Source organism: Amaranthus tricolor, chromosome 15 (assembly GCF_026212465.1).
Source record: "Amaranthus tricolor cultivar Red isolate AtriRed21 chromosome 15, ASM2621246v1, whole genome shotgun sequence".
NCBI lineage: Eukaryota > Viridiplantae > Streptophyta > Magnoliopsida > Caryophyllales > Amaranthaceae > Amaranthus > Amaranthus tricolor.
This window is the reverse complement of record NC_080061.1, coordinates 9,904,059-9,922,088: the sequence shown is the minus strand read 5'-3', so window position 1 is coordinate 9,922,088 and position 18,030 is coordinate 9,904,059. Positions and strand designations below refer to the sequence as shown.

The 18,030-nt window shown below is 38.3% G+C and overlaps 2 protein-coding genes across 2 annotated transcripts; both read right to left on the bottom strand.

Annotated features, from left to right (window-relative positions):
- Positions 1-6,602: 6,602 nt before the first annotated feature.
- On the bottom strand, positions 6,603-11,136 carry LOC130801003 (protein ACCELERATED CELL DEATH 6-like). The gene is made up of 8 exons (XM_057664752.1): positions 10,627-11,136; positions 10,105-10,162; positions 9,411-9,804; positions 9,221-9,369; positions 7,950-8,455; positions 7,312-7,854; positions 7,042-7,149; positions 6,603-6,884 (listed from the first exon to the last, which is right to left on the bottom strand). Exons 1-8 carry the CDS (start codon positions 11,134-11,136, stop codon positions 6,834-6,836), a joined length of 2,319 nt encoding a protein of 772 aa, XP_057520735.1. The 3' UTR covers positions 6,603-6,833.
- Positions 11,137-13,019: 1,883 nt separating this feature from the next.
- On the bottom strand, positions 13,020-16,284 carry LOC130801936 (uncharacterized). Its single transcript, XM_057665893.1, has 2 exons — positions 15,565-16,284; positions 13,020-13,349 (listed from the first exon to the last, which is right to left on the bottom strand). The coding sequence occupies exons 1-2, from the start codon at positions 16,211-16,213 to the stop codon at positions 13,312-13,314; spliced, it is 687 nt and encodes a 228-aa protein (XP_057521876.1). The 5' UTR covers positions 16,214-16,284; the 3' UTR covers positions 13,020-13,311.
- Positions 16,285-18,030: the final 1,746 nt, after the last annotated feature.

The window sequence follows — 18,030 nt, the reverse complement described above, 5'->3', positions numbered from 1 at the left end:
AGGGTTTATTTGCAGGTATTCGTGATATCTTCCCAGGTAAAAAGGTTTTGTTGATTAATTATTGTTGTTCTCTTTATTGAATATGTCTTAATTACGTTCAATGTTGTGTTTAATGTAGATATGCGACATTTTTTATGCATAGGGAATATTGCCAACGACGTTGAGAACATAGTGGACAAGTTGTGCGGCGGGAAAAGAAATCAACAAGGGCAGGTATTCAGAAAAAGTAGATGGAACCCCTTGGTTGAAAGTTCTACACTTGACGAATTTGAAGAGAGATGACAATCAATTGTGACTACCTGGTCGGTTAGGAATAGAAAGGTCGTTCGATATTTGGCTGGAACATGGATTCCACTTAAAGAGAAATTTTTGCGTCCATAGACGAATGACTGTTTACACATGGGTAACCAGACTACCAGCAGATTTGAAAGCCAACACTCGTCTTTCAAGTATTATCTTGGTAGCGGTAATAGCTCATTTGATACCCTGTTTAAAAGAGCACACGCACAGATAACAAACCAGCAAGCCAGGATTCGACAAGCGCTACAGGAATCCATGAATTCTGTTTCAAGGTTATTGCGACATCATTTCTTTAGACCTTTATATTACCATGTATCTGTTTTTGCCTTGGAGCAGTTGCGGCTTGAGCATAACCGTATGTTAGATTTGGGTGATTATGTACTTAACAAATGCGGTTGTGTACTTCAACGTGCCAATGGATTGCCGTGTGCTTGTTATTTATATTTGTCGATCAGTTCACAAGGTGTTTTGTATTTGGATGACATTTATCCATTCTAGAGTACTTTGAGGTACACAGAGGTAGGAGATGACACCGACGAAGGAGTACGGCACGCAAACGCCGATGACAAAGAGTACTTTCAATCGTTGGTCGATGAAGTCTTAAAAGTTGATCCGGCTGTTGTACGACGCTTGTCTCGGGTACTTGAACATGAATTACACCCTGATGGAACCGATATTTGTGAGCCTTACGCAAGTCCACCTTGAAAGGGAAGACCAACCACAAGCAAAACCCTTAGAAGAAATAAAAGCGCATTTGAATATAGTAGATCATCTTCTCGTGGTCGAGGGTCTAGATCTTCATCCCGCGGGAGATCCAGTGGTAGATCTAGTGGTCGGAAAACACAATCCTCAGTTGGAATTAAGTTTAGTTTCTACTTATCCGGTACATGACTTTTCTTGCCGTTATTTAAATTAGTTTGTTACAACTTAATCTTACTAACCTTATTTTCAATAATTTCAGATGATCTAGTAGGTCGTGATTTTTCACTCTTTCCATTGCCCAATCACATCCGACATATTCTCCCTCCTTACTTGTTTGATTGGATTAATGTTATAGGTGATGGTAATCGTGGTTTAAGAGCTATTGCCGTCACAGAGTTTGGAGGCGAGGAGGCATGGCCTCTTTTAAGACGTGCAATGTGCATGGAAATACAAATGAACAGAGACCAATATGTAAGTGTGTATCTATCGGAGGAGGCGTTAGACAATGCTATATTCAAAATTGGTTCACACAGCAATGGACCTACTCTTTATATTCACTGGATGGAAGCACCGATGGCATTGTACTCTGCAGCAACATTTCTTAACATTGGCATTGCTTATTATAGTTCTGCTTACGGTAATCCGATGTACACCTGTTTGGTTCTTCCGTTAAGGAAAGCAGCAGGTGTGCATAATGTAAATAAAGTTATACATATATGTTGGGTGAATAGAAATCATTTTGTACAACTATTAATGAACGACGATTCATCTCCACTGCCACCAGTCCAACAATCATGGAATGAAGCAGTTGACAATTCTTCCAGACATATAGAAACACATTTTAGTAGCAGGATTTTGCTTTGGAATAGACTATACGGGCCACGAACACCACAACGTAATAACACCGCTGAAGATTGCTGTAAATTTAGATAGTCCATAGTGTAACACATTGTGTACATCATTATTTAGATTAACTACACATGTAGATGGGATTCAATTTGTAGATAGTCCATAGTGATACTATTGTGTACATCATTATTTAGTTTAACTACACATGTAGATGGGATTCAATACGTGGATGGAATTCAATATGTATAAAATTGATGTAAATTAATAAAAGCATTGATATAAATTAATTTAACTATAATGTAAAAAGTATTGATGTAAATAAATATTAACATTGATGTAAATTAATTTTCAATTACAAAACCAACAGTCTATGAAGGGTCATGCTCCTTAAAAGCTTGTCATTCGGCAAATAAATCTCTAACATTAGAAACGTATACATCTAAAGCATGTCTTTTTCGGGGGGTCATTTCCGCAATAGGCGGCAGTCTCACCAATGGAGCAACTCGACTCGGCCATTCATTTAGAAACTGTAAAAAAAAAGGTGTGAATAAGATATTAAACAACATCTAAATAACACAAACACAAAATAGAAAACAAATTAATTAAAAAAACTAACGTATTCCGCTCTGCTTTCAGCTGGACCAAAACCGGCACTCGGTCCTTCGCCGAGGAGGACGTATGGGTGGGAGGACACTTTAAACCAGTCAATGTAACTAGGATTAACCTCTGATGGAACAGATGCCCGACGAAGTGCTTGATAACCAAGGCGGCCACAATAGGGGAACCTACTCCATGCCTCCGTGTGAATAGGTGTAACACCCATGAATTTTCGACCCCTTAAAGAAACCAAAACCGTAAAGGACTGGAGGAAATTCGTGTGTTACAATAGGCGGAGAAGCAAAGGTCGTAAAATAGGTACTGTGTGTCGGTCGTATAACTTGGGTTGGTCTGATAGGAGGGGGGAAATAGCCTGCACAAAGCCGACCTGTCGCACTGTCCTCTCCGGTATCAAAGCAAGTGATACCCCCAATGTAGGTGGTGCGTGGGCGCTCATTTAGCAAATGCCCTTGGAGAAGTCATGTCTGGAGTCCATTCCACCTGCATACAAGCAAAATTAACATATACAAATAATCTAAAATTAAAATAACATGAACAAAAAGTGTGATGTGATGTACAGTACTTGAGTTTCCGTCATGGAGTCCAATATACTCCTGCAGTCCCTCAGCCTGTTGATCTCACGACCTGGCTTGGGTGTGGACCACATCTCCGCCCTAGTCTTATTAGGCACATCTGATTGACGAGGATGAGGGCGGAAGGCCAGAAAGTACTCGTAAATCCATGTCTGAAGCAATGTCAAGCAACCACTAATGGTCTTGCAACCAACCCTAGACGCCATTCCCAGTTGTTGATACATGTAGGCCAGCGTCACCGCACCCAGGCGATCTCATCCTAATCGACGTTGACGGTTATTATCGGGTGAGGTCGCACGCCGGTTCTAGTCTTATCCGCCAGCAGTGTAGAGCCGATAATAGCCATGCAATAGGCTGTCGACTGGGTCTCCATAGCCTGGGACCGATGGCACAACTGCATAACTTCAGCAACGTTGATGCCACCGTTGGTGAATATCCCTTTTCGTCGTAGCTCGGACATAGGCTCCCCAAACAGACCAGCAATGGCACCCTTTAACTCCCCCTCAGCAAGTTCAGTCGGTATGAACCTTCAATACCTATGCCCAATATGCGTTGCACGTCGTGCAACATAATCGTCATCTCCCCCATGGCATGTGGAAGGTGTTCGTATCCGGCTGCCACTTTTCCATGAAGGCCGATATCAAAGCACAGTCAATGTGCTGGTGCATAATGTAGGGTAGCCGGCCAAGGGGAGTGGCAGGTAGAACATCATAAAGCGCATCAGACATATCCCGCAGTCTTATGATCGCCTTCAACGGCTTCTTTCTACTACGGAACTCCAGAATCGGAGGCGTACGCTCAGAGCATTCAAAAATAACTTTAGCTATGTGCCTGCCATAGCTGGGTATCAGGCGCGTATTTATGGGCCCCCAAGGCTAGGGCGATGTGACCAACCAGTCTGTTCCAGCGGGCTGTGAGCGTCTGCTCCCCCGTGGTGGCTCATCATCAACGTGACTTTGTCCGGCATGCTCAGATGCTCCTGCAGAACTACGGGCGGCACATGTGAATTTACCACCGACCCCGAGGACAACAGTCCAATCCACTGGGCGACCAATAGCGCCTTGGTACTCAACATCATCATCATCATCACTTGAAACCCCCCAACTACTCTGGACACTAGCCTGGTCATCAAACCGAGTGCGCACTTGGTGCAGCGTACTCGACCGTTGGGCCTCACTGTGTCTTGCAGCCTCTTCCTGCCTAGCCCTCCTAGCAGAAGCCGTTACTACCCCCTGCTCATGAGGGTCCTCTTTGAGTAGGGTAGGCTTAGAACTATTCCCGCTCAACAAGTGTCTAAAAAATCATTTTCTTTTTCCTTGACTACCAGCCATTTACTACAATTTTGATGATTTAATTAACTATTAATAATAAATAAAAATAATCAAACGTTACATTTAAATTAATGTAACACCCCGGCCCCTCGGACCGCTGATGACTACTCTTGGAGACTGTAGACTAGCCCCACAAACCAACACAAGCCTTTCCAGCGCACTTTGGCCTCACTCGTGCGCATCCGAGAAAACTTCCCAGGAGGTCACCCATCCTAAGATTGCTCTCCACCAAGCACGCTTAACTGTGGAGTTCTTAGAAAATGGGCTCCCTAGAAAAGAAGATGCATCTTGTTGATATGAATAGTCTATCAATCCTTTTTCAAACTAAATCTGGGGTATTACACTCACCCCCACTTAAGAATACAACGTCCTCGTTGGACCGTAACTTCAAGATCTTTTCCCCCGCTGGGTGCACCGAACACTATCAGCCACAGTCGCAGGGTTGCTCTGATACCATTTGTAACACCCCGGCCCCTCGGACCGCTGGTGACTACTCTTGGAGACTGTAGACTAGCCCCACAAACCAACACAAGTCTTTCCAGCGCACTTTGGCCTTACTTGTGCGCACCCAGGAAAATTTCCCAGGAGTTCACCCATCCTAAGATTGCTCTCCACCAAGCACGCTTAACTGTGGAGTTCTTAACAAATGGGCTCCCTAGAAAAGAAGATGCATCTTGTTGATATGAGTAGTGTATCAATCCTTTTTCAAACTAAATCTGGGGTATTACAATTAGCCACATGAACAAAAGATAATAATTAATTAACATATTAAACTACTCATTATCAACAAATATAATTTAAAAACAACAATATCTAACTAATCATTATCAACTAAAATAAAGATTTTAGTTGATAAAGATTAGTTAAATATTAATCTCTGAATTCTCGTGTCTCTCTGATCTCTCTTTTCCTCACTCTCTCTCTTAAAATACTCCATTTTCATGGCTTCTTTAAACCTTTACCCCCTGTTCTTAGTTTACCTTTAATTCAATTGTTGAACTAAAATAAAGAATTTTCTCTACATTTTGAGGTAAGTTTCGTATATTTTGGCCAAATACTGTAAAATCACCCCCCTATTCTTCATCCCCATTAACGTTTGTTCAAAGCTCTGTGTTTCTTTTATCTTTCTTCTTTTTCGGGTTTAAACAAAAAAACCCTGAACTAATACGTGCGTTGAATTTTGAGTATGGAAAACAAGAGATCTACTAGTTCTTCAACAATTCCTAGTTTTATTTATGATGGGCTTTGTGATTATGGGGATTTATGTTCGTGTTCCTTGCATGGCCGGCCATACTCACATTCAAATGAGATTTTAAGGTGGTCTAAGAAAGAACTTGAGGCGTATCAAAAGTCTATTGAAGATGACGCTTCTTCAATGTATCATAAGACTAGTTCTTCTCCTTTTCCTTATTCATACCTTAATAAAAAAGAACCTCCTTTGAAGATTGTTAAGTGGTTGTATGATTCTCCTACTAAAATGAGTCCTTCAAGTCCTCTTGTTGAAGAACATCAAAATTTGGTGGTTGAAGAAGTACTTGTTGCTAAGGCAAAAAAAAAACCCCCTAAAAAACGCTCTTAATGATTGTAAGACATTTATGTTCATACTTTTTTATTTCATAGATGAGAACAATCGGATATTTGGGCTGTAGAATGTTATTTGAACTTTGACAGAATTCTGGAAATTGTTGTTGTATGATTTTGGTATTTCTGATTTACGATAATGTAAGTAGGAATTAAGGATACTGTAAGTAGGCATTAAGGATATTGTAAGTAGGTATTAAGGATACAATAACTAGATATTATGGATGATATAAGTAGGCATTAAGGATTCAGTATGTAGACATTAAGCTTTAATGGGCTAAGCTTGAGAGACTAACATAGGGAGTAAGTACATAAAATTAATATCGAACTACAATCTAAATTAATACTCCCTCTTATTCTTCTCATTTGTCCCATTACTCATTTCACATATTAATCTATCATTTTGTATTTCATTTTTGATCTAAAAGTTAAAACATAAGCAAGTAAGATCTTATTTATTCGTCTTATCATAAACATAGTTATCATTATTCACTTATAATTTTGAATCACGAAAAATTAAGTATATTAACAGATAAATTAGTGCTTCAGCAAGCCCTTAATGAGAAATGAAACAAATATAAAGGATAGGAGAGAGTAAACCAAGATCTTGCAGATAATATCAGATATTTTCATATTGGGATCTCTTTCATATTATTGTTTCACACAACTTTCAACAAAGCGTCTTTTTCATCTGATATAGTTTTCATAAAGCAATGAATATGATACAAAATTTTGTAATAGCAAGATTAATATCGTTCATTGACAAAGAAATTACGGTTTAAAAGAAGGGGAGAAAAAAGAGAGCAACATATAATTCAAGTGGTATGACCATTTTCTGAATCACTTTAGCTAAATTTAAAAGTTGACCACTACAACATGTTCACTTGGCCTTTTTAGAGTCCGTATCATTTCCAACAATAGATGCTTTTCCCTATAACAAAAAAAATTAGTCAATATAGTTTTACCGTCAGTTTAAATCATTGAAGATTAACAAGTAAACATTTATCTACACTCAATTATATACTAGTGGCCAGTGGGTAAAGTGTATCTTCCAACTGACAATAGAGATGAATAATGGAGTATTGTACCTCTTCAAGCCTTTCAAGGTGATGATCATCTATATAATCTTGAATTTGATGACTACTACTTCCCTCTGCATTTCGAGACTCGTCCATTCTACAACTAGATGCGCTTCTCTACAATAAGTAAAGAAAATGAACCCACCATGTTATTTTAGGCTAAATCAACTTGACTTGAGTTCAAAATATGTAGCAATTTTAATTTTGGTAGGCTAATTAGTGAGCCCATGCCCAATCTTGATCTATAACACATAAGAACAAGTGGGTTCAATTGTGTACCTGTTCTCGTGAACTTCCTCGATCTTTGTTGTCTTGGTTTGAAGCAGGGATGAATTTGGAAATTATGGTATGCAAAACAGTCCTATTCGCTGATATTCCAACAAGAGAGCACATGACGAAGATAACTATGGCTACCCATAAGGTGTTATGGTTTATCACAGTGTAGATTCCTGTCATAAATGCTACCATGGTGCCATATAGTGATTGCATCAGTATGAAAACACTACGATCCACCAATAAGTATGACATATCGCGATCACAAACCATGGACCATATCAAACAATACATGACCAACATAGATGTGCACATAGCATACACATCTGCTAGTAAGAATACTATAAATGATGCTCTCTTCGCTAGCATAGCATTTCCGGTTTCTTGGCTAAGGCCACCAGGAAGTGTGAAACCAGCCGCAAAGGTGATGGTCGCCAATAAAGCTGCAACTACTGATAGTGTGTTTCTCATTTGATCCAAATTCGTTCGAGATTGGATATATGTTGTTTTCAAGTGTGGATTGATCTTGATTTCTTTGCACATAGATTCCTGTTTAAGATTGTCTCATAAAAAGATTGCACTACTAAATGTATCATACTTAGAGCTAAATATGAGAATAATAAGTCAAGTTTGTAGGAACACACCCATTCATCATTTTCTTTGCAGAGCTTTGAAAGTAAATTCAAGGCAGTCGTACCATGATTGTCCGCTATGTTTCTTTCTACTACGTCATCAATGAGCAATGCCTTAGCCAAATGTTTATCCTTCCTCTCTAATGCTCGATGCAAAGGTGTTGCACCCTCGAAATCTGTTGAATTTTTAAGCTCAGCAATCGATGATTTTTTCAAGAACTTTAAGCACTCTTCATAAGTTCGAAATCTGATATGGTGTAGAGTGTCCTGTTTTTCACGGCAAACCTTTTGGAGATCTTGACAACTATCAATGAAGGCAACTACTGCCCAATTCTCATTTTTCTCACATGCTGTGATCCAATCAAAAGGTTCCTTTTGGATTAAGGATGGGTTTTTGAGCAAATTTACTAGCCATGGTACTCTGAATTCTTTGGCATATGATAGAGCAGTTTTCCCCTTATCGTCGAGCAAAGTCATCATCCACCAATATTTTTCAAGAAGCCGCTTGCCATAATCCTCTGTGTTGCACAACATAGTCAAATATGATATATGTCCTCGTCAAAGGATCGTCAATATTTTGTCTCTTTAAATTTTTATATTACAAAAATTAAAATGAAAGTCATTTTGATATTCTTACTTAACAAATTCAGAGGATAGAAATTATCTACGCTAAGGATCCGCTTGGATTTAGTATATATATTAAAGGGGTAAATAAAAGTCGAAGTATGAAAATAAAGTTAATTAGATAGAAGACTAGAGGAAAATTTTTAGAGAGGTGGAAGAATTAGTTAGAAAGTAATAAAAATAAATAAAATAACAATTGGTTTCCTCATTTTGGAGCATAAATTTCAACTAGTCTCTTCTCTTGAGATAGTGTCTCTTTGAGAAACGTATCTCAAACTCATCCTATTAAAGATTAATGCATACTTTATTATACTTAATTCTTACTTATATTATCCTTAATGCTTACTTCCGTATCTTTAATGCCTACTTTCAATATCTTAAATATCTACTTACATAATCTTAATGTCTACTAACAATATTTTACAAAATATATACAGGGCCGATCCAATTAGAGATGATCTCTCAAAGAAACCGTCTCTCACAAGAATTTGTGTATAAATTTACTTTCCTCCAAATGAGGGAAATCATCCTTCTTTTTCATTCATCTCTTCTAGTTTAATCTTATTTGCTCTCTTTCACAATTATTCCATTAATTTGACTTTTTTTATCGTTTATGTATTTACATTCAATTCAAGCGAGCCTAAAAGGTGATAATATACCTGGACAACATCGTACCAAATGGAGCACTGTGGTTCCATCATTGCCACGCAAATCACTAAAAGGAGGATCTTGAATTTTAAAAATTTCTTCCACAAGACGTCCACATTGTTTAGCACGACCAACAGCAAATAGAAGTGGGCTTTCACCTCTATTATTTGACACAAAGTAGAATCAATTGATAAAAAATACAACGCCATTTCTACATCTTTTGACAATATAGCTGATATTAAAGGTGTCTCTCCATACTTATTTCGTGCTTTCCAAGGAGACACGATCTCGCATTTTTGGTCCTTTGCTTGTATTTCTTTTTGATAACCTTGTACAAGAGCTCGTGCTATTTCAGGAATTCCAGTTTTTGCTGCTATATGTAATGGATTGTTCTCTGTTTTCTTCTCTGTAGTGGAGTTGATGAGATCTGTGAAAATCTTAGAGCTAGCATCTGTAATAGCCCCTTCAATGACATATTTAAAAGGCCAAATTTGTTTTAATTCTGCCCATTGGTGAACCACATTGTATCCACTCTCATCGTCTATATTGTCAAGCAATTCTGGATGCTTCTCCAACAACAATCTTAACACATTTTCTGTCATTAAAATGTTTTCATAATGTAAATCAACACAACTGCTTTAATTGAATTTAAAGATCTTAAAACAGACCCGATTGTGAAGGAGTATTAGAATTTAATAATATCTCCAATATATTACCTATTTCTAGTCTTCATTTTGTGAATATTGTTTTTAGGAAAAATAAGGTTTTATTAATATGTGTTCATCAATTGAATTACGTAAGAGAAAAAATCTACTGATACAACATTGAAATAGATATTCAATTTATCCATGAAAATGCAAATTCAGTTTGTACAATTTATTTATCTGACCCTGACCTTCCAATCCAATTAATTTTAACACACCAAGGTTAAGCACGAGTTTTTCTTGTTCCCTCTAAAGATTTGATGATTTCTGGAATTTTTGTTTTGAAAAGATACTGTTTTTCTCTCTTACTTTCATTTCATAGGAGCATATTTAATATATACATGTATAATGTAACTGACTCAAGATAACTGCCTAATAACTGACTAAAGATAACTGCCTATTGCATAAACTGCCTAATGTAACTGTAAAATGTAATAAACCGCTGCTTTCCAATACTCCCCCTCAAGTTAGGTCGTGGGGTCACCGATGCCTAACTTGCATAGAGTGTTGTTGAAGACCTATGATGAAACTGCTTTTGTGAGAATGTCGGCTAGTTGGTCTTTAGATCTGATAAAGGGAAGACGGATGACCTTACTTTCTAGTTTCTCCTTGATAAAGTGTCGATCGATCTCTACATGTTTCGTTCGATCATGTTGGACTGGATTTTCGGAGATGCTTATTGCTGCTTTGTTATCACAATATAGTAGGCTTGCCTGTGTTTGATGAAAGCCTAGCTCTCCTAGAAGTTTCCTAATCCATCGAATCTCTGTAACTCCTTTTGCTATCCCTCTGAATTCTGCTTCAGCACTGGATAGGGCAACCACCTTCTGTTTCTTACTCTTCCAGGTGACTAGATTGCCCCCTACAAAAGTGAAGTATCCTGAAGTAGACTTTCTGTCGTCCCGATCACCAGCCCAATCTACATCTGTGTAACCAATAAGATCAAGATTATCATTCTTTAAGTAGAAAACTCCTTTATTACTGGTTCCTTTTAAGTATCTCAAGATCCTCAGGACCGCTGCCATGTGCTCCACTTGAGGTTGATGCATGAACTTGCTTACAATCCCTACTGCGTAGGCAATATTTGGTCTCGTGTGGGATAAGTAGATCAACTTTCCCACTATCCGTCTATAGCGATCTTGGTCTGCCGCTTCTGCCCCTTCAACAATTTGTAGACCATGATTAGCTACCATAGGTGTATCTGCTGGCTTGCAGTCTAACATTCCTATTTCTGCTAAGAGGTCTAAGATGTACTTTCTCTGATTGATGAATATCCCCTTTCTTGATCTTAGAACTTCTATTCCTAGGAAGTATTTCAGTTGTCCCTAATCCTTCATCTCAAACTCTTGGAATAATTTTCTCCTGAGACGGTCAATTTCCTTGGAGTTGTTTCCAGTAATCACCATATCATCTACATAAATCACGAGGCATGTAATTTATTTTCCACTTCTCCTGAGAAATAGGGTATGATCTGAGTTGCTCTGTTTGTAGCCAAATCTCTTCATTGCTGTAACGAATCTACCAAACCACGCTCTAGGGGATTGTTTCAAGCCGTATAGTGCTCTTTTAAGTCGACACCCCTCTCCTTGGCTATACTCATCTAAATAACCGGTTGGTGGCTTCATGTATACCTCTTCTTCAATCTCTCCATGTAGGAAGGCATTTTTCACATCAAATTGAAACAGAGGCCACTCTTTATTTGCTACTACGGAGAACAGGACTCGAATGGTGTCGATTTAAGCCACAGGTGAGAAGGTTTCCGAGTAGTCTACCCCGTAAGTCTGTGTGTACCCTTTAGCAACAAGCCTTGCTTTATACCTCTCAATGGTTCCGTCAGCATGGTATTTGACTGAGAAAACTCATTTACATCCAACCGTCTTCTTATCACCTGGTAATCTGCACTTCTCCCACGTTTCGTTATTCTGGAGGGCCATGATCTCTTCGTCCATAGCTTGCTTCCACTTTGGTTCTTGAAGGGCTTCTTCAGTGGTTTTCGGAATGGTACTGGAATAAAGGGATGCATTGAAGGCAACAGCTGTCTGTGAAAGTTGTTCATCATCCGGTCTACCAACAGGATATCGGGATCTCTGGGATTCATACTCGGGATCATACCTCTTCGGGGGCATTCCTCTTGTACTTCGAGGGGCAAATTGTATTTCCTGGGGACAACAACACTCCTTGGCACAATGTAGTCAGTGGATATATCAATGAGAGAAGCAGTAGGACTCGGTGTTACCTGACTCGGTGTTACCTCCCTTTCAGCCGGATGCTCAGGGATTGGATGCTCAGGGACTGGAGTAGTAAACTGAGGAGATGATTCAATGACAATGTCTGTGGCAATATCGGTGGTAGTGCCTACTTGCTCTTTGGGAGCTCGACTGTTAGCCAAAGGATGAGTTAACCAGCTGAGATCCTCACTCATACTCTCCCCCTGAGATCGAGGGTGGGTGTAGTAGCGGGAATGTTCAAGGAAGTCACAGTCCATGGTGGTGTAAAGTTTGTGATGGACAGGATCATAACATCGATAGCCCTTTTGCGTAGTTTCGTACCCAAGAAACACACATTTGACTGCCCGTGGTTCAAATTTAGTGCAGGCTCGTGATGGAAGATGGACATACACAACACACCCAAAGATGCGAGGAGGAAGGGAGTGAGACGAGGGAACAGAAGTAAACTTATTTAGTATGGCAAGAGGGGTCTGGAATTGGAGGATTTTTGTGGGAAGTCGGTTTGTGAGATAGGTGGCAGTAGCAATGGCCTCAGGCCAAAAATGTACAGGTACATGAGTGTCAAACATGAGAGCCCGTGCGACCTCAAGAAGGGCACGGTTTTTGCGTTCAGCAACCCCATTTTGTTGAGGAGTGTCGGGGCAGGAAGTCTGATGAATTAGGCCATGCTCAAGGAAAAACTGTTTCATTGCAATAGAGATATATTCACCACTATTATCTGAGCGAAGTATTTTAGGTTGTGCATGGAACTGGGTGAGAATCATGTTATAGAATTTTACAAAAACATCAAAAACCTCAGATTTGTGTTTCAGAAAATAAACCCAGCACATTCGAGAACAATCATCAATAAATAACACAAAATATGAAAAACCATGAGTGTCAGTATGTGGGGCTGGGCCCCATACATCAGAATGCACTACATCAAAGGGTTTTGGAGCACGGGTATTGCTAGGAACATAGGACTGTTTGTGACTCTTAGCTAAGATACAAGTTTCACAATCTAGAGATGCATTACAACTATTCAGTGAAGGAAAAAGTCGTTTTAAATAACCTACGGATGGATGACCTAAACGGCGATGCCAAGTCCTCAATTTGTGAACAGGAGATCCATGAGCAAGAATTGCACCACTATTTTGAATCACCTCATCAACATAGTATAGTCCACCTCTTTCAGTACCACGCCCAATGATCGTCCCCGTCTGAGCATCCTGCACAATACAATTAGCAGAGGTTAACAGCACAGTACAGTTTAAGTCCTTTGTTAACTGACTAACCGATAATAGTTTATGAGACAAATTGGGAATTAACAAACAATTCTTAAGGTGAAGAGAAGGGGAAATATCGACTGCCCCAGCTTGGGCAACCGGTATATACTCCCCATTAGCCGTCTGGATATGGGTTCGATTAGTAGGATGGGTGGATAAAAGATCACTGGGGTCAAAGGTCATCGTATCGGTCGCTCCACAGTCAAAAATCCATTCATAACTTGCATTATGACTAAGAAGGCCTTTGGGAGTAATATGTTGTGCGCCAGAAGAGGTATTGGGCCGAGGAAGGGTAAGTGGGCTGGAATGTGAGGGTAGACGGGAGTGTGAGGTGAGTTTTAGGGTTTTTTCATTATAAAAGGGATGGTGGGAGTAAGTAGGGTTGGCCTGCTCTTCCCCTTACCCTTGTCTGACGGATATTAGCGCTTTCTCTTCCCATTTTTGTTCCTCACCATTGACGGCTCCCTGTTCTGGGGTTACTGTCGCATCTCCTTCCCCTTTGCTCCATCCTCCCAGTTCACCTGACTTGAAACGTGATGTCGGTTGATCGGCAGTACTGAGGTTAGCCTTGCCGCCGGTCCGGTTTGTCGGTGCCTTGGTGGCGGCTCTCCTTTTCTGTAGATCATCCCACCACTCGGGGTACCCCACAAGTTTGAAGCATCCCTCCTTTGTATGCCTGGAACCACCACAGTGAGTGCAATGGAGTTTCCTCCGGTCATCCTCTTCTCGGCTTCTTTGGAAGGGTTTGTTTCTCGTGGCTAAACCCGATCCAATCTCTGAGGGACGAGTTCCCGGTGATGAGACGCCGTTCATAATGTTTCGGCGTGTGATCTCCCTTCTGATTGATGCGTAGGCTGTCTCCACCATCGGTAAAGGTTCACTGTTGAGAATATCTCTTCTTTCTTTGTCTAAATTGTCATTAATCCCCGTGAGAAATTGATACAATCTTTGTCTTTGGATATATTTGTTGAATTTTGTTATATCCTTTGGGCATGTCATGGGATTTGGCATTCTCCGATCGATTTCTTTCCATATTGTGTTGAGTTTACCGTAGTAAACTTCGATATTGTCGTTGTCCTGCCTTAATGTTGCTGCTCTTGAACTTAAGTCGAAAATTTTTAGTTCGTCCCTACCACATCCTAAGAGACTTTCGATCCCTTGCCATAGGCTGTGTGCTGTTGTGTAGTCTAGAAATTGGTTTACAATATCTCCATCTATATTCTCAATTATCGATGCTATAACCATGGCATCTCGTTGTTCCCATTGGGTGTAATTCGGGTCTGATGGTGGTGGGGGTCCGGCAGTGATGTGATTGAGCCTCCCCCGACCACCAATTGCTACGTGCATTAGCTTGCACCATTTCGTATAATTGTGGTATGTGAGTTTTTCTGAAATTTTAAGTGATGTTGGGTTTTCAGTTTGGTTGGTTATTTTGTGGAGTTTCTGGAACATTTGAAACATTTGTTCCATCTGTTCCATCTGTTCCAATGACACTAGGGTTTGTTGTGTTTGCTCTTCTGATACATCGGCCGTTTACAAGGTAAGAAACGGTAGATGATGAGTCCTTCCCGGATCTAAACCCTATGGCTCTGATACCATGAAGATTTGATGATTTCTGGAATTTTTATTTTGAAAAGATACTGTTTTTCTCTCTTACTTTCATTTCATAGGAGCATATTCAATATATACATGTATAATGTAACTGACTAAAGATAACTGCCTAATAACTGACTAAAGATAACTGCCTAATAACTGACTAAAGATAACTGCCTATTGCATAAACTGCCTAATGTAACTGTAAAATGTAATAAACCGCCACTTTCCAATACCCTCATGGTATCAAATTACATATACGGTATATACAATTACACATGACAAATGGCAATCTCAATATTTGTCTACCTGACGTTTTGACTGTGAAGGTGTATTAGATTATAATAATAATATTTTAAATTTATTATATATTTCTAATCTTTATTTTGCGAATATTATTTAAGGTATTATAAAAAAAACTAGTTAATTCTTTCTATTTTCAACTTTATTTATGTACTTTTCTATCAAAAAAAAAAAAAAACTGTAATAATAATCAAATTATTATATATTGTCGATCAATAATCGCAATAAACATTAAGACAAGTAATTCTTTTGGCAAACAAACCTGAACAGTTGGGTGCAAAATGAAGAGGAGTTGAACCGTTTTCACCACTTAAACTGTAGGATGAAGAAGACATCAATATCATCTCAGCAACTCTGTCAAACCCATTTTTGACGGCAAAGAAAAGTGGGCTATTCCCGCTTTCATCAACAATGTTGCAAAACGATTCAAGATTATCCATCGACAAAATCTCTAATGCACATTCCTCGTCATTCTCTGTCTTCTCTGTGGTGCTCAAGGCTAAGTGCAATGGCGTACGCTTGTCCTCATTTAGAGCTAACCAAGGCTTAGCTTTACCAAGAGGATGATGTTGATACTGGGCTGAAACAGATTTATAGAAGCCAAGGATGAGCCTCACGGATTCAAGACAATCTATCATTGATGCCGCGACATGGAGGGGATTCCAATCGTCTTCATCCTGCTGAGACAGCAGTCGTAGAACAAGCTCACTTGGGAGTATTTTCATGGCTTCTCTCATGAATTCCACTTTGACTTTTCGTGCTGCCAGGTGAAAAATATTACCCATAATTTCATGATCCCCGTCTGGGGAAGAGTAGTATGATAAGAAGTAATCCGTGCATTTTGTAGCAAAAGCTCTGTGGAGGAACTCTATTTCGCCTAAGCATGCTGCTTGCTTCAGATCCGAATCCATGCTATGAATTTTCTGCCTCTCTAATGGCTATTTGGGATTATTAAGCTGATCTGCCTCTTTGCATATGGTTTTTGTTTATTTATTTGTAGCTTCCAATCCACGGCAGAATATGATCTTTTAAATATTGCTGAAATGACGAAGGACTGTACGTTAAAATAAAAGTCAACTTTCCAATAACAAGAAGAAAACCATAAAAGTAAAAATGTGATCGGACCTCAAAATAAGAAACACACATCCTTATTTTCCTTTTAATTTGTATTAATTAGACTATTTAGTCTATGTATCTAATGTATCTCTTGAAAAGACCGTCTCTCACATAATAGTTAGACCCCTTTATCTAAGAGACTTTGTACCAACTTGAAAATGCCTACAACCAACGTACGTTTTGTGGTCTCAACTATTAACTTGATTTTTAGTTGAATTTTTTTAAAGTGATATTATAAATCAACGTAATAAGAGGTCACGATTCGAATATCAGCCACCTAATACAAAATGAAATATTCAGTTGGCAGGTATAAAGAGGGTATATATTGTATCTACACTTCTAGTCCAAAGAGCTCTTATGTAAAAAGACGTACTAGAATATATAACATATTTCGGAGCCTCAACTATCAATTTAAGTCGTTGGTTGAATTATATTATTGTTCCCTCATTTTTATATAATTTGGAGCTCTTAGTCTGGAATGTAGGTAAGCCGTAAGGGACAATGATGGACTTAGCATACTATACTCCATTCATTTTCCGTTGTTTGTTCATTTTAAAATTTTTTTATTTTAGGAATGATAATTTTAAGAAATTTAAGAACCATCAGCTTCCTCGAACCAGCTGGCAGCAGCTTCCACCATGGCTCCATCCCTTAGAAAATTTATCTAAAATAATTCAGCATTTTCATGATTTTCTTACAGTATTATCATCTATTAATTAACCATGAATGATTCCAACTTTAAATGGTATTTTTCTTAAGGAAATCCGATAACCAGATGATTTGTTATATTAATTTTTTTTTTTAAAAAAAAAAGATAAATTACAAACAAAATGTCGAAAAAAATGTTAAAAAATATTCAAATTATTTTAATTTTTCAGAATTTTTTATGTAAATTTTTAAAATTTTTATCTAATTTTAAATTAAATTTATGATTTTTTTTTATGAATTACTTACTATAACAGGTCATCGAGTTACTCAAGCTTACTCTAGGCCAATACCCCTAAAGTTGAAATTATTCATGATTAGTCAATAATTAGAATTATTATTGAAAAATCATAAAAAGATTAGATTATTCTAGATAATTTTTCTTAATATAAATTACAAAAATTATAGACTTCGAAAGAGCATTACTTTAACAAAGAACGAGAAATTTAGAGTCAACAAAATCATACTTCACAATAAAAAAAATTGAAAGCAGGAATTATACAGTAAGCAAGTAAAAGCCCTCAACAAGGGATCAAGAGAACAATGACCAATGCTCACTCTAATTAATTTTAACTAGAGTAACAAATTCGAATTATCCAGCATCGCAACATAAGTAATTATTCTGATTAATCAAAGATACTGGGAATAGTTAGAAGATTAGGCGTCCATTTCCAATGGTATCAATTCAAAGCTATAGTTAATTGGTTTCGAAATATAACAGACTTCTTGCTATTTCATGTTAGCTATCAAGGATTAATTAAAAACAAACTTATTGTTTTCATAACGGTAAGGTTGTCTACATTTGATCTCCTAAATATAAGAATGATTTGGGTTGCCTTTCTCATTAAGAATAATGTTAATATATACAAAATTACAAACTATACTTTAGGAAACTAAATATTTTCTT